Source organism: Sus scrofa, chromosome 13 (assembly GCF_054392235.1).
Source record: "Sus scrofa isolate SSC_HxYL_T2T_F1_AM1 chromosome 13, Sscrofa_HxYL_maternal_Yorkshire_Landrace_v2.0, whole genome shotgun sequence".
Classification (NCBI taxonomy): Eukaryota; Metazoa; Chordata; class Mammalia; order Artiodactyla; family Suidae; genus Sus; species Sus scrofa.
Window position 1 is genome coordinate 49,129,618 of NC_139395.1, and position 14,380 is coordinate 49,143,997.

Genomic DNA, 14,380 nt, shown 5'->3' on the forward strand with positions numbered 1-14,380 from the left:
CCTGGTGACAGCAATCTCAATTTCTGTGTTTAATATGAACTTGGGGGGTGGGAACAGAAACAAAGTTGAGCCTCACACTCCGATCCCCACTTTCATCTGAGCAGCACCCTCAGTGCTGGGGAGAGAGGCTCAGCCTCCTTCACCCAACCCTCTCAGTACCACACAGGACTCGGCCTGCCTCCCCTGGTTTCCTAACACGTCTCATGCTACCCTGGCTCTGTCGATATCCCCAGGGAGTCCCCTGCTTTCTAGGCCATGAGCCCCAGGGGGTAGGACCATGACAGCCAGTTTCATACCCCTGGTGACCAGCCAGTGAGCTGCGGAGCAGATGGTGAACAGACAGCAAGATGAACAAAGGTGAGCTTGCTTCATTCTTTTCCCTTCCTCTGGGCACTGTGAGCCTGGTGCCCTGAGGAAGAACTGATCCCTGGAGCCATTTTCTGTCCCCCACACCCCAAATCACCAGCTGTCCCTCAGCCTAGTTCCCACATTTCCAGGTTCAACAGCAGACAAGCAACCGCACGGTTTCCCTTGGCCCCGTCTCACTTCTCTGAGAGATCAACGTCCACAGGTTTCCTGCGTGTGCTGATGCTTGCCAGAACACAGTCTTTCAGATGCCGACCTGAGGCTTCTCAGGCTAGAGGCAAGTCAGCTGCTTAGAGAACGCGCACAAGGAAAGAGAAAGCACTGGGTGCTTACTGGGTGTGCACCTGCTTGCATGGTGTTTCTCAGCATTGCTTTCCCTTCCTTTCTGTGGGTGAGGGACAAGAGCAGCATTTATGTTTTCAAACGCTCTTCTGGTTAGAAGATCCCAAACTGGCTATGTGTGAATCTAAATAGCTCACATGCCAAAGGGCTAACAAAGGTGGCTCCCCCACGAGCTGATAGCCTTAGCAGCAGTCATCCTGGCCCAGTGGCCATACATTGCACCTAAATGTGCCAGCCACCCCAGAAACAGGCCCACTGGTCCTGCATCCCAGACGTGTCTCTGACAGAAAGGACAAGGGGTCACCACGGGCTGAGGGCAAGTGGCCTCCAGGTCCTGAGGAAGTAGAAGAAAAGGCCCATGCCGCCCCCCTCAAGCCATGGCCAAAGTCCCATGCGCTCCAACTCAGATGGCAGTGGGATCCAGAGAGCCCTGGGCGAGACGCGGCACGCCTGGCTGGTGATCCAAGAGACCCAAGCACCGCAGGGCCTCCCATGGCCCTGGAGAGCCCAACCCCACCCTCCATTCTGCCTGTCTCCTGCTCACAGGTGGGGAAGGGGACGAATGAAAAGCTCTGGTCTCCTCACCCCCTGCCCCACTTGGGTGCAGCAACTACGCCCCAGCAGGTGTCACTTGGATGACCGCTCTCTTCAGCAGGGAACAGCTCAGACTCAACTTCCTGGCAGGGGAGTGAAAGGCCCACACCCAGGCCAGCTGCAGGGCAGAACTGCAAGCAGCCCACCTCCCCACTGCCCACCCAGGAAGCCAGGCACTGGAAACATCAATGAAAGCTGCTAAGACAGGAGTCTTCTCTCCCTTGATTCTACTCCAGGAATTCATTCCCAGCTGAACACGCAGGAAGATTTCCCTCCTTCACACCAGCCTCCATGAGACACCTGTTGTTTCTGCCTCCAAAGGGCCCCAGGAGGCCCGATAGCAATTCAGGGCGTAGGTCCCAAGGCTCCATTCAACCGCTGGACCAAGGGACACCTGAGGTCATTGCAGACAGATTCCATTCAGCCCTTTGAAAAGGCTGCCAACCACATCCAGAGGCCTCCCCTCCACCCAGCTAAACTGTCCTCCCTCCTCAGCTGCAGCACCAGACCTGGCACTTCTGCCAGAGGTCACAGGCCTCAGGGGCCAGAAACCTGTTTCTGCATCTCATCCCACTGCCCAGGCTGCTAGGGGACCACAGAAACTCTCCCACTGGTCTCCAAGGAAGGGCTGCCTCAAGGCAGCACCTCCGCCCCACTCCATGCCACTCAGCCCAGGCGACGCCTCACCTGATGCCCGTGGAGCGTGTATAGCAGCCGGCCCTCCATGAGGTCCAGGATCTTCAGGGTGGAGTCGCTGGAGGCTGTGACCAGGTAGTTTCCCGACGGGTGGAAGGAGAGGGCGTTCACCGCTGCGCTGTGCACTGGGGGAAGGACGTCAGTCAGGCGAGGGCAGGGAGGCCCAGGGAAGCTGGAGGGTGGGTCACCATCACTCGACTTGCTGTGAGGAGCCCCACAAAGACTTCCCAGGAGAGCAGCACGAGCAAGGGACAGGAGGGCAGGCAGCCAGAGACTCCCGGCAGACGGGAACGCGCGTGGCAAGGATCAAGCCATTGCTCCCCCTCTCCCACCTCACCATGCAGGCAAGCTAGAGCCCAACAGAGGGCTCACATCTAACGCTCACTCTGTCTTACATGCTGCTACTCTAGGGACATCAAATGAAAAAGAAAACCTATGAAATGCCAATACCACGCCCCTCAGCCGCGCTCTTGGGAGCCAGTCAAGCCGGGCTTCCCCCCCTAGCCTCCTCCACTGGCCCGCTTTGCAAGCCTGAGAGAGCACCTTGACACACAGAGCCCATTTCTCCTGCATGGCACAGCACCCACAAGCTAGGGTGCTGTGGGGATGCTGCCAGGTTAAGCCTTTGAGGCCTCTGTACAGAGGGAGCCCTGATGCCTCTCTGCTGCCCCAGGCATGCCATGCTACTCCAGGCCCCACCACTTTACCTACTCAATAGCTCAAGCCCATCCCTGACGCTTCCCCACTGCTCCAGCCCAAGCCCCACCATCCACGCTGGTATCCCTTGCTCTCCAAGATCTGGCCACCCCGCACCCTGTCCGCTCCCTAGTGGTGGGACCTTCCCACCTCCTGTCCCCCTTGGGCCAGAAAGACTCTTGCCCACCTTATCCCCTAACCCTGAAGCCCTCTGCTCAGAGGCACCTCAAGGAAGCCTCCTGTGACCTCACCAGCAGGGCCACTCCCTTGTTGTGTCCTCCTGAATCAACATGAGGCTCTTCACAGTAGAGATTTTATACCTATGCACAGTTGGGTTCACAGCTGGGTAACCCATGAGACCCTAGGCTCCATCAACCAGGGGCCGTGCTGGGGCCTTGGTTCCTGGCTCAGTACCTGATGTTGTATGGGACTCAAAAGCAGTGGGTGAGTGGGTGAATTGGGTCCAGGCAGGCCACATGGGGACAGCAACATGTGGACCAGCCACATCACCACTTCTTAGAGTAGCTGCTGGGGAAGACCCAGGTACCTTCTCACCCACTACCACAGACCTGGTGACGGAAACCAGCTGGCCTACGATAACTGCGACCCTGCCAGGTCAAACATTCTACAGACATAAAGGCAAATTCTAAAACCAACCCCTCATCCTGGCACTGTGCGAGCCTAGGAACCATTGCTGGACCAGTAAACACAGCCCCCCACAAAACAGCCCTCGGCAGAGCTGAGGAGGTGCACGGAGTCCCTCAGATACCAGCCTAGCCAATGTGCAGACATGCCCAGGGACAGCGGATCCATGTCCCAAGCACACCTAGGGGAGACAGCAGGCCTTTATGTAACACTCTCTCAGCTTCCCAAGCTCCAAGAAGCAGCCTGGAGAGGGACCGATGGGGTTTCTACGACCAGCTCCTGGAGGCAGAGCACAGAGCCCCCACAGGCTGATGCCCTCCCACACTTGAGGCCCTGTGACAGAGGGCAGCACCCTCAGTGCTTAGCAAAAAGGGGGCAAAGAGAGCAGAGGAATAAGCCATAGCCAGCCCCAGCAGGAACTCAACAGCCATAAGCAGCAGCAGAAAGAACATCAGGGGCACAGAGTGTGTGATGCTGACTCCCCCACATGTCAGGGGCACACCCATGTATGCAGACCCGCAGGAAGGTGTGGAGAGAAGCTCCAGACAGAGAGCAGGGGTTCTCTCCAGGGAGGATAGGAATCAGGGACTTCTAGTTTTTACTCTGTGTACTTCCAGAACATATTTAACCATCAGAATATAGTCACTGTGATTATACAACTGAGCAAATGCTAAAAAGCGAATCCTTCCCTCCCCAAAAAAGAGTGGGTCAGGTCTAGGGAGGCGGGAGACCAGGTCCTGCAGGCACTTTAAGTTGTGCGTCTACAGGCTGCAAGCCAGCACCCTATTCCCAAGGGGCGGGCTGTGCGTAGGCTCGTGCTCACCAGGACACTGGTCCACACCAGCAGTGAAGGGGGGTGAGAAAGGGGCTCAAAACACTGAGATCCCCTGGGGAGTCCTGCCCACCCCCGTCCCCTCAGCCGGGCAGCTCTGAGAGACAGGTGCCCTTTACCATTCCCCAACCTCCCCCTGGGCCTCCTTAAATGCTGCTCCTGGCACATCTGCCTGCCTGAGCCTGGAGAAGGGCATGCTATTCTTGTTTCTGCAGCCCTTGGCAGCCTGTGCTGGCATGGATGCCACCCCCACTCCACCAAAGATGAAGCTGGCAGGGAAAAGCCAACAGCAGGGTGGTTCAGAGGAGGTGAGCTCGGGGAGTCCAGGGCTTACCCAGCACCAGCAGGGCGTGGCTACCATGCCAGGGCCTACCACCTGGTCTAGCCCACCCAAGGGAGGGAACTCCCTCCCTCCCAGAGGAAGGGCACCTGAAGCCCTGCTCCACTCTAAATGGAATAAGTATGGAGTTCCTGCGTGGCACAACGGGATGGGTGGCATCTTGGGAGCACTGGGACAGTGGGTTAAGAATCAGGCATTCACAGGGCCGCAGCCCACTTGGCCATGGGACACTGCCCTGGCCCTCTGCCCTCCGCTCCCCACTGGTTGGCTCTGGGCAGGGCAGTGCCTCTCTACTCCAGGGACGGGGGTGTGGCGCTTGAAGCAGGGACCCCCACAGAGCAGTCCCTCATCTCCCCCAAATGTGTTCATGCCTCCCCACGGCTAGTACAGAGGCTGTGCGCTGCACTGCTCAGCACTCGGACAACTTGGGAACGCCTGGCCCCCTCCTGCTCCTCACCCACAGCTACCTGAGGCTGCTCTGAGAATACACACAGGAATATATGCCCCTCTCCTCTTCCCTTCAGCTTCTTTGGAACTCCAGGTGTCTCTCCTTCTGTCCCTCCCCTGCAGGCATATAGGGAGCAGCGGGAGACGACTCTCACCAAAATTATGTCGCCCCATCAGTCCCTGGAGTGGATTAGCTGCAGGGGAGCAATCCCCGATGGCACCAATAGGCCCCCAGCCTCAGCAGCGTGCAAGCTGATGGGGGTGCATTATTTCCTCTTACCCCCTGCCTGACCAAGACAATGCAGGAGGGCAAAAAGGAGAAAGTACAGGCTCTGGACAAGACGCGATGAATATGGAGCCCAGATGGACCAAGAGAAGGGGATGAACAAACACCCTACCCTGTGCCCCCTCTTGAGTGAAGAGCAGCCCTGGGATCACTGACATGGAAGGGGCCACCCTGAGGCTGACTGCTTTATGGTGCTGCTTGCCAAAGCCGGGAGGAAGGCAACAGGGAGCCGTGCCCCAAATAGGGCTCCCCCAACACCTATTTATTTCCTTGTTTGTGCTGATGCTAGCCAGGCCCTCACTTGTCCCTTTCAGGCACTCTGGAGGGACAAGACGCTGGGGAGGGCCGGTCTCGAGGTCCAGGGGCACAGGCAGTGCAGCTTAGCATGATACATGCTAAGGTGGGTTGGGCCTGGCCGGATGTCCCCATGTGTACAGAACTGAATAAAGTGGGTCTCTGAGGAAAAAAAAAAGAATCCAGCATTGCCACAGTTGCAGCTAAGGTCGCAACTGTGGCTCAGATCTGATCCCTGGCCCAGGAATTCCATATGCCACGGGGTGGCCAAAAAAAAGTAAAAAAATTAAAAAATAAATAAATGGAAGGAATAGCAAAGGCCTCTTGCCTGGGGTGGAAACATCTGGAACCATTTACTCCAGAAGAGAGCTCAGCCTGGCAGGACTTTTCCCCAGTCACCTTCCTGCCTCACCCACTAGATCCACCAGCCTGCGGCAGCCTCTCAGGCTCCATAGAGGGTAGGGTGTTCCAGGGAGGCCTCATTGTAAGAATCACCCCTGTGCAACTGTCCTCCACAGAAGTCTGGCTGCCCCGCAAGGAGATGAGCCCCCAACACGCAGCCCTCAACAGTGATGGCACACACGAGCAATCCACTTTTCACCAAGCTCAAAGCTGCAGGCTGTCCGCCTGGCTCCAAGGCAAAGATGAGCAACGAGTGATGGCTGACGGCAGGTGGTCGTGCCAGCACAGCTATGGGCTACACCCCACTGCCACCACTAACCCAAACAAGGGACTTCCACTCAAGATCAGAGTTGTACCATGTCACAATCCCACAGGTCATCAGGATGTCAGGAAGGGGAAGACCCTGCCCCCAAGAACCATGAACAGGCCACAGCCTGTGGGCAGCAGATGGTCTAAGAGACCTGGGCACCCACAATACATGCTGCCCACACAGCTCGGCTTGCAGAACCCTCAGCAAGCCTGGCCCACTGCCCAACCGGCCCAGAGAAACTCCAGGTGCCCAAGCAGGAGGTACCTTTCTGGGGCAGACCACACCAGCACCGAGCCCTGCCACAGCAGCTCGCCTCACTTTGCCCAGGGTGGCCTCTCATGACATGCAACTGGCATTACCAGTGACACTGTGGCTGTGGGCTTACACAGGGCTATGAGTTCATACAATGAAGGTACTCTGATACCAGCAGCAAAGGACACTCAACACTCCCCTTGCCAAATGTCATATAAAGGCGGATCTGAGCTGGCCAGATCAGGTGGGACCGTGCACGCCTCCCCATCAACCCTCTTGGTCTCGAAAACACCAAGAAGAATGCAGGTCTGCTCTGTTGGCTACACAGAGGCTTTAAAACCCTCCACCTAAAAAAAAAAGAAAACAAAAAACCAGACAAACAAAAACCCTCCACAATCATGTCTGGGGCAGGGCAAGGGTCCAGGGCTGCACTAAGGACCAGTGGTCAGAGAATCTGGACTAACTGGAGTTTCTGGAGATAGCCAAGTCAGGCCCTCCGGCAAGTTAAAGACCAGAATCAACACTGTGTGGGGAACCCACAGCTTCCCAGCTGTGTGACCTGGGCAAGCCTCAAACACCCCATCTGTGAAATGGGGAGCAACACTGATAACCATCCAAGCCTGTCCCCGGATAACGGACCCACACATGCCTGTAAACCGCAAAGCACATTAAATGATTCCGGACAGGGTTGCTGCTCAGATGTCTGAACAGTTTTAACGTGGGCTCAGAGCATATGGAGCCTAACCCACCTCCACGGGGACTGGCACTCCCAGGGACCCAGCAGCCACACCAACTCCTTCCTGAATTGGGAAATCAGAACTGCTCCCTGCAGTGATAGGCCGGAGCAAGCAACTCCTTGCCTGAGACAAATGGTGCCAGCCACCTGGTGTAGCCCAAAGTGATTCCAACAACTCAACATGGGACCAGAAGTGCCCTCTATGGAGCAAGATCACAGGCAGCTGGCCACATTCTGCAGTACCATGAACCAGTTTCTCTCAGATGAACCCCAAAGCCTTACACACACCTAAAACCCAATCAAGGGAGACACTGGATATCGCTGTCCTTAAAAAGCTCCCCCTGGGTTTCCTAGTGATCAGAAAACAACTCAGGTGCCTGCTCCCCGGGGACTGGGAGCCCTTCCTGGGGAATCAGCCTCCAAAGGGATCCCCCTCTTGAGAGTGGGGGGACAGCTGCTACTCAGGTGCTCAGAGAGCCTCTCAGGTAGAAGGCTCAGCCACAGAGCTCTCTACGGGAGCCGTGGACCTGAGAAGACCTGACCAGGTCCCTCCCCAGCACAGAGGGTGAGGGGTGCCCCCCAAGCAATGAGCTCAGATCCACCAGGCTCTCCTTGAGCCCTGGAGCAGGAGTCTAAAGATGGTGGGATAAGTTGGCTGCCCTGGGAGTACCTACCGCATTTCAGGCACTAGGTAGGGAGCTCCGAGGGAACATAGTAATTTATGGGGTACTCCAGGCCCCCCAAAGCCTCTGGTCTCTATTAGGCTGACTTAGAAACAAGATGTTGCAGGCTCGCTGAGTGGCTCTGTCACCAGAGGAAAGGACAGCAGCAAAAACAAACTGAAATCTCTCTGCAGAGCCTATCAGCCTCATGCACTTCAGGTCCCCTCAGGACTCAACCTCTGATGCCATCTGAGTCACCCACCACCTCCCTGGGCCTGCCAGTCACTGACCTCCCACTCCCTACCCATAGCCAAGACTGCTCCCTCAGGAACCCCAGAAACTTCTCTCCAGCACCCCCTACTCTCAAGTGCTCTGCATCACTCCACCCTCCTGACTACCTTCTTCATGAGTCTCCACTTTCCTTCACTTCCCGGCTCTCCTCTCCACTGCTGGAAGAGGGCTCCCACCCTCACTCTGGCTGCTTTAATGGGCCTTTTTCTCCCAAGGCCTCTCAGTCATGGGGAGGCAGGATATGGCCTTGACCCTTCTCGCATCCCAGATCCCCGGGCCCAGCTGGCTCCTCCACCCCAGAGCCTCAGCTTCTGCCACTACTCAATCTCCAAAACCAATCCCCTGGGCCTGAGGCCTGCCCCATTCTGATGCTCAGCCTTGCCGTGACGTCGGGCATGGACAGCACGCCCACCAGCCACCCAGGCACATGGATCCTATCCAAGAGGGCTCTCAGCACTGCTGTCCTCTCAGATGCCCCTCTCACCCCTTCATTCCTGTCTTAGCACTTCCAGACAGGCTGCATCTTTGGGACCCTGGGTTAGAGCACAGCATTCAAGGCCCTCCTCAATGGGTAGGTGATGCTACACCCCGCCAACACCAAACCCAAGCTCCCAATCCCTCAGAGATCACCTAAAGATTCTCAAGACTTACGTTATACGAACCACGTCCCAAGTACTATATTATAATCCCCATGTGGATTCTCCCATAAGATCCTCAGAGACCCCAGAAGGCACGCACTACTGCCATCCCTTCACAGACAGGAAACAGCCTGCACTCCTAAGCACCGCTCTGCCTGGTCACCCTCCCTCCCCACCTCTCCCTGTCCAAGCCCTCCCTCCTGGCCCCTCGCTCAGTGACCTTCCCACCCATCACTCCTCTGGTGCCTCCCCCCACCCCCCTCTGTCAGCTGTGCAAATGTACCCAGTCTTCAATCCAGGCCTGGCCCAAAGCAGGAGAAGGGCCTCTAAGACTGAAGGAAAGGAGGGAGAGACGTGGTCTCCAAGTAGAGGGCAGCCCCCCTTGGGGATCTGCTCTAGAAGCCTCTGTCCCAAACAATGACAAACCCCAGAGCTTCCCGTTAAGGAAAGAACCGGTTATAGTGGCTGGCCTCTGCCACCTGGTGGTGCAATACAGTACTGCAGGCCTTAGCTCATGGCTGGTCTTGCTGGGAAACCAGACCTCCTGAATCCAAGACTGAGACTCAGCAGCATTAGCATCATTGTCCTTAACACTGTACCTGGTTCCTACTTTGTGTGAGGCACTCTCTAAATTCTTGACATGGACTAACTCATTACCTTCCTGACACTACCTATGAAAAAGGCCTTATCATTGCTGCAGGAGGCCCAGAAGAATCAAGTACTGGCCGGGAATGTTAGAGTTGGCTGTGGAGCCACCCTCCACCATGTGCTTTTCAAGACCAGGAGCAACTCCCTCCTTTTCTTCTTCTTTTTTTTTTTTCCAGGGCTGCACCGGCAGCATATGGAAGTTCCCAGAGTAGGGGCTGAACCAGAGCTGTAAACCACCAGCCTATGCTATAGCCACAGCAACACAGGATCTGGGCCGCATCTGTGACCTACACACAGCTCACGGCAATGCCAGATCCTTAACCCACTGAGCGAGGCCAGTGATCAAAACTGTGTCCTCATGGATATTAGTCTGGGTCGTTACCACTGAGCCACAACGGGAACTTCCACTCCCTCTTCTTGGAAGGTCTGTTCCCTCGGTTACCCCCAGGAAAATGCTGTCCTCAAATGTCTGAGGAAAAACTATTGGTGTTTGTGCTGGCAGGGGGTGGGTATCAAGGGGAGAACTCTGAACCTCAAGCCCCACATCTCTGTGCAGTATGTCCTTCCCATTTTCAGGTGTGAATTTTAGAAATGAGCCCATGGACTTTAAACTTAGCCCCAAGTCAGCAATCACTCCAGCTCTGACTCTCCCTGGTCTCAGCCCTGAGCCCACAGGTCTGCCCACTCATTTTGCCTCCTGCACAACCCCCAGTTCTTCCTGTAGCCCCTCTCCAGTTCCCCTCCCTGGGACCCATCCCTACAAATGAGGTGACTCACAGTTCTGCCCAGCCACACCTGCTCTGAGGCCAGTTCCATACCCCAGTACCTTCACCATCTTCATCCTAATCCCACCCCCACCTGCCTCCTGGAGTCTGACACCAGCCCATGTCCACCGCCAACTGCCCTGCCTTCCAAGGGCCACAATTAAATAAGGGAACACAGCCCCGGGGCCCATGTCTCCATATCTGTGGAGGACACTGTGGAACCAGACTGGTCCCACCAATACCAACACTGACCTCTTTTGACAGACCTTCTCCCTCCACCACAGGTCAAGGGCTATCACCATGACCCTGGAGGACAGAGCCTCCATTATAGGGAGAGGCGAATGGCACGGGTAGCCCCTGAGAAATGCTTCTTGAGAGAAATCCTGGCCAGAGACCCACCAAGAACTGTCATCTGACCCACAGCATACATAAGGCTCTGCCTCCTCCTAAGTGGGCACCATAAGGGTTGGTGGATGCTAGGCAGCACCATGCTCTATCTCCCAGGCAGGGTTCCAGGACAGCCACGCCACAGACTACCAACCTCCGCCCCAGACATCCCAAGAGACCCAGGACTCCTCCTCGCTGGCCAAGGCTGTCCTCAGGCCCATTTCAGCCCCAAAGCCACGAGCCAGATGCCCGGCACAGTGTAGTCCCACCTCAGCCGCTCAGGGACACTCACATTGATAATGCTGCAAGAGCCGGTGAGTCCGCACGTCCCACACCTTCACCGTGTTGTCCATGCCGGCAGCAGCGACACATGTGCCGCTGGGGTGGAAGTCCACGTAGGTGACAAAGCTGGCAAGACAGGGCCACCATGTGCTATAGGAGGTCTGCCCTGGCTCAGAACAGACCCCAGAATAGCCAGCACGTCCCCATCCCTGCGCACCTGATCATGCTCTCCCCTCAGCCCAGGACACCTCCCACTTCCCTGTTTCTTTACCAGGCAGCCAAAGGAGAGCAAGAAGGAGAGGGTGAGAACAATGGCCAGCAATGACCTGAGGGGGACTTACCAGGGGGCAAGCAGAGAGGAGTTCCCATCGTGGCTCAGCAGAAACAAATCTGACCGGTATCCATGAGGACGCAGGTTCAATCCCTGGCCTCACTCAGTTAATGATTCAGTGTTGTTGTGAGCTGTGGTGCAGGTCGTAGACGCCGCTCGGATCTAGCATTGCTGTGGCTGTAGCGCAGCCAAGTGGCTATAGTTCTGATTTGATCCCTAGCCTGGAAACCTCCATATGCTGTGGGTGTGGCCCTAAAAAGAAAAAAGAAAAAAAAAAAAAAATGCAAGCAGAGAAAATGATCTTCAGATCCAAGGTTAGCCAGCTGCTCATAGGCTTTCAGTGAGAACTGCTGGGTCCCGCCAGAGCTGGAGGCCAAGCAGACCCTGCCAACAGAGGTCCAGACAACAAGGGCTAGCAGAGTCCCTGGGCCACTGGCTCACCCACCTCCAGGAGCCAGGCCAAGGGTCCTCAATATGCTCTTAAGGGACACCCAGGCTGGTATCGTGGCCAGCTCTCAGGAGGAGCCCTGACCTGGGGCTCCCAGCCTAACGGGGACAGAGGCTGGGATGCACTCAGGAACCCAGACCAGGTGAGTTCCCACTTAAACACAGGCTCACCCTCTCTCCATGATGCGGCACAATATGACAGCCACCAGCTACAAGAACCTGACTGGCCTTTCATTCATAAAGACCCCACCATGGAGAACAGACTAACATCCTTTGGGGGGTCTTGGTTCAACTGCTTTCAAACAGACCTGTCACAATTCTGAGAACTAAAAAGTGAAAGGAAAAGAAAGAGTCCAAGAGTTATATGCCTTGAGGTTAAGCGCTCCTACTCTTTATATCCTGAGAATGAGGAAAATATGCAGAGACAGAAGGCAGCAGACACATGGCTGTGGGCCCCCACTGCTACCCCAGAGGACATTAGGGCCTCTTTGTGCCCAGGTCTGTGCTTTTGGTGCCTACAGGTGGAGGAGAGAGTCTGGGGACTCACCCGCCATGCTCACAGTACGAGTGGACACACTCCCGGCTGGTCTTGTCCCACAGCTTGACAGTCTTGTCGTCACTGGCAGACACAATGAGCCGGCCATCCGGGGAGAACCTGAACAGGCAGGGCACAAGTCACACCACCAACTGCCAGACATCATGGGTGCCACTCACTGTCCTCCACAGCCACTCTTCCTGAGCTGCCTAGCACCTGATCCCAGGAACCAGCCTGGGCCACATGCCCTGCTCTGACCCTGAGTGATCGTGGGCAAGTGCCTGCCTCTCTGCAAGATGGGTAAGAAGGGTGTCTACCTCTTGGTAAGCAGGTATGCAGCAGCGTACACATGAGGCTCCCCCGCACTGCACACAGCACATGGCAACATGTGTGCTGAATGTCAGTACGATTGGCATCAAGATGGCCCTAAGCCCACCACTGGCATCATATTCTGTTCCCAGGTCCCCAGAGTCTACAATGAACTCTAAGAATAGGTCAGCAAAACACAGACCATCAACAAAAACATGAGATTCTGGGGACCCACCATCAAAGGCCTGGTGTGGGCTCAACACTTGTTTGCTGGCCTGACCCCTCCTGTTCTCAGGAGCCCAATGGTGAGGGCCTCTGAGAGCAATCGGGGACCTCCCAGCACAGAGGAACAGGTGCTGTGGAAAACAAGTAACTTCGTGGGGTCCCCAGAAGAACACACCTCAACAGTTCCCAACTTCTGACTCCTATAGTTTCCCAGTGTCCCCAGACACTCCAACACCTTCCTCTGGAGCACAGAGAATTGACATGTAAGATCTCTGTTGAAAAGAACAGAATAAGCTAGAAATGGACACAGGTAGGTCTACAATTCTTAGACCTGAAAGATCAAATCAAGATTATGGAGAAATAAGCAGTGGAGCTTTCTCCCATAAACACACCAAAAAAAGGAAAAAAAAAAAACAACCCACATGTAGAACGACTGACAGAATATCTACTGAATGCTGCCAGAAGACTGCAGACTTCTGAAGTCTGAGACTTCCAGAAAGGGCTAGAAACCCTGCACATAACTGGGTAAAACAAAAGAAAAAAAAGAGAGAGAGAAAGAAGAGAAAAAAAGGAATCAGGATAGGACCAGGCACTCCTGAGAAGGAGCTGTCAAAGAAGAAAGGAATCCATACCCTGAGAGGCCACCTAACTAATGGGGAGATCAGCCAGGATGGAGGGACCTCAAAGCCTCAGAGAAGAGCACAGCAGCCCAACTGAGGAGGGCAAAACAGAGAGAGAGGCACACAGACCATCGGTACCAGCTCGCAAGATGCCACAGGCTGAGAAAAACAGAGTTAATCATAAGGTAGCCCCCATATGGCTACTGGCTGATTTCACTACAGAAACGCACAGGCCAGAAGAGAGTGGCAAGATATATTCAAAGTAAGAAGAGGGAAAAATTTGCAGCCTAGAATATTCTACCCATCAAGATTGTCATTTAAAATAGATGGAGAGGAATTCCTGTTGTGGCTCAGGAGGTTATGAACCTGACTAGTATCCATGAGGATGTGGGTTTAATCCCTGGCCTCACTCAGTGGGTTAAGGATCCAGCGTTGCCTTGAACTGTGGTGTAGGTCAGATGTGGCTTAGATCCTGCCTTGCTGTGGCTGTCATGTAGGCTGGCAGCTGCAGCTCCAATTTGACCCCTAAACTGGGAACTTCCACATGCCACAAGTACAGCCCTAAAAAACAACAACAACAAAAAAAGTAAAATAGAAAAAAAATAAAGAATTTCTCAAACAAAAACTAAAAGAAATTGGCAATATTAAACCCATTCTAAAGAAAATACTGAAAGGTCTCCTCTAAATAGGAAAGAGATGGAGTCCCCACTATGGCTCAGCAGGAACAAACCCAACCCAACTAGCTTGAACCTGACTGGTATCTGTGAGGATGCAGATTTGATCCCTGGCCCATTTCAGTGGGTTAAGGATCTGGCATTGCTGTAGGCTGCAGTGTAGGTCGCAGAGGCAGCTCAGATCCCAAGTTGCTATTGCAGTGGCATAGGAAAGCAGCTACAGCTCCAGTTTGACCCATAGGCTGGGAATTTCCACAGGCCTCAGGTGCAGCACTAGATAAATAAATAAATAAACAGGAAGGAAGGAAGAAGATATAGGATGGAAAGTA

The 14,380-nt window shown here is 54.9% G+C and overlaps 1 protein-coding gene across 3 annotated transcripts in view; it reads right to left on the reverse strand.

The window, feature by feature from the left end:
* The window catches only part of POC1A (POC1 centriolar protein A), a 79,848-nt gene that overhangs the window by 54,835 nt on the left and 10,633 nt on the right, over nt 1-14,380 (reverse strand). For all 3 annotated transcript variants that reach the window (XM_021068879.2, XM_021068877.2, XM_021068878.2), the window contains exons 5-7: nt 12,236-12,343; nt 10,921-11,036; nt 1,990-2,123 (exon numbers count right to left, since the gene is read on the reverse strand). In XM_021068879.2, coding sequence (XP_020924538.1) covers nt 1,990-2,123; nt 10,921-11,036; nt 12,236-12,343 — 358 coding nt within the window. The remainder of the gene's footprint in view (nt 1-1,989; nt 2,124-10,920; nt 11,037-12,235; nt 12,344-14,380) is intronic.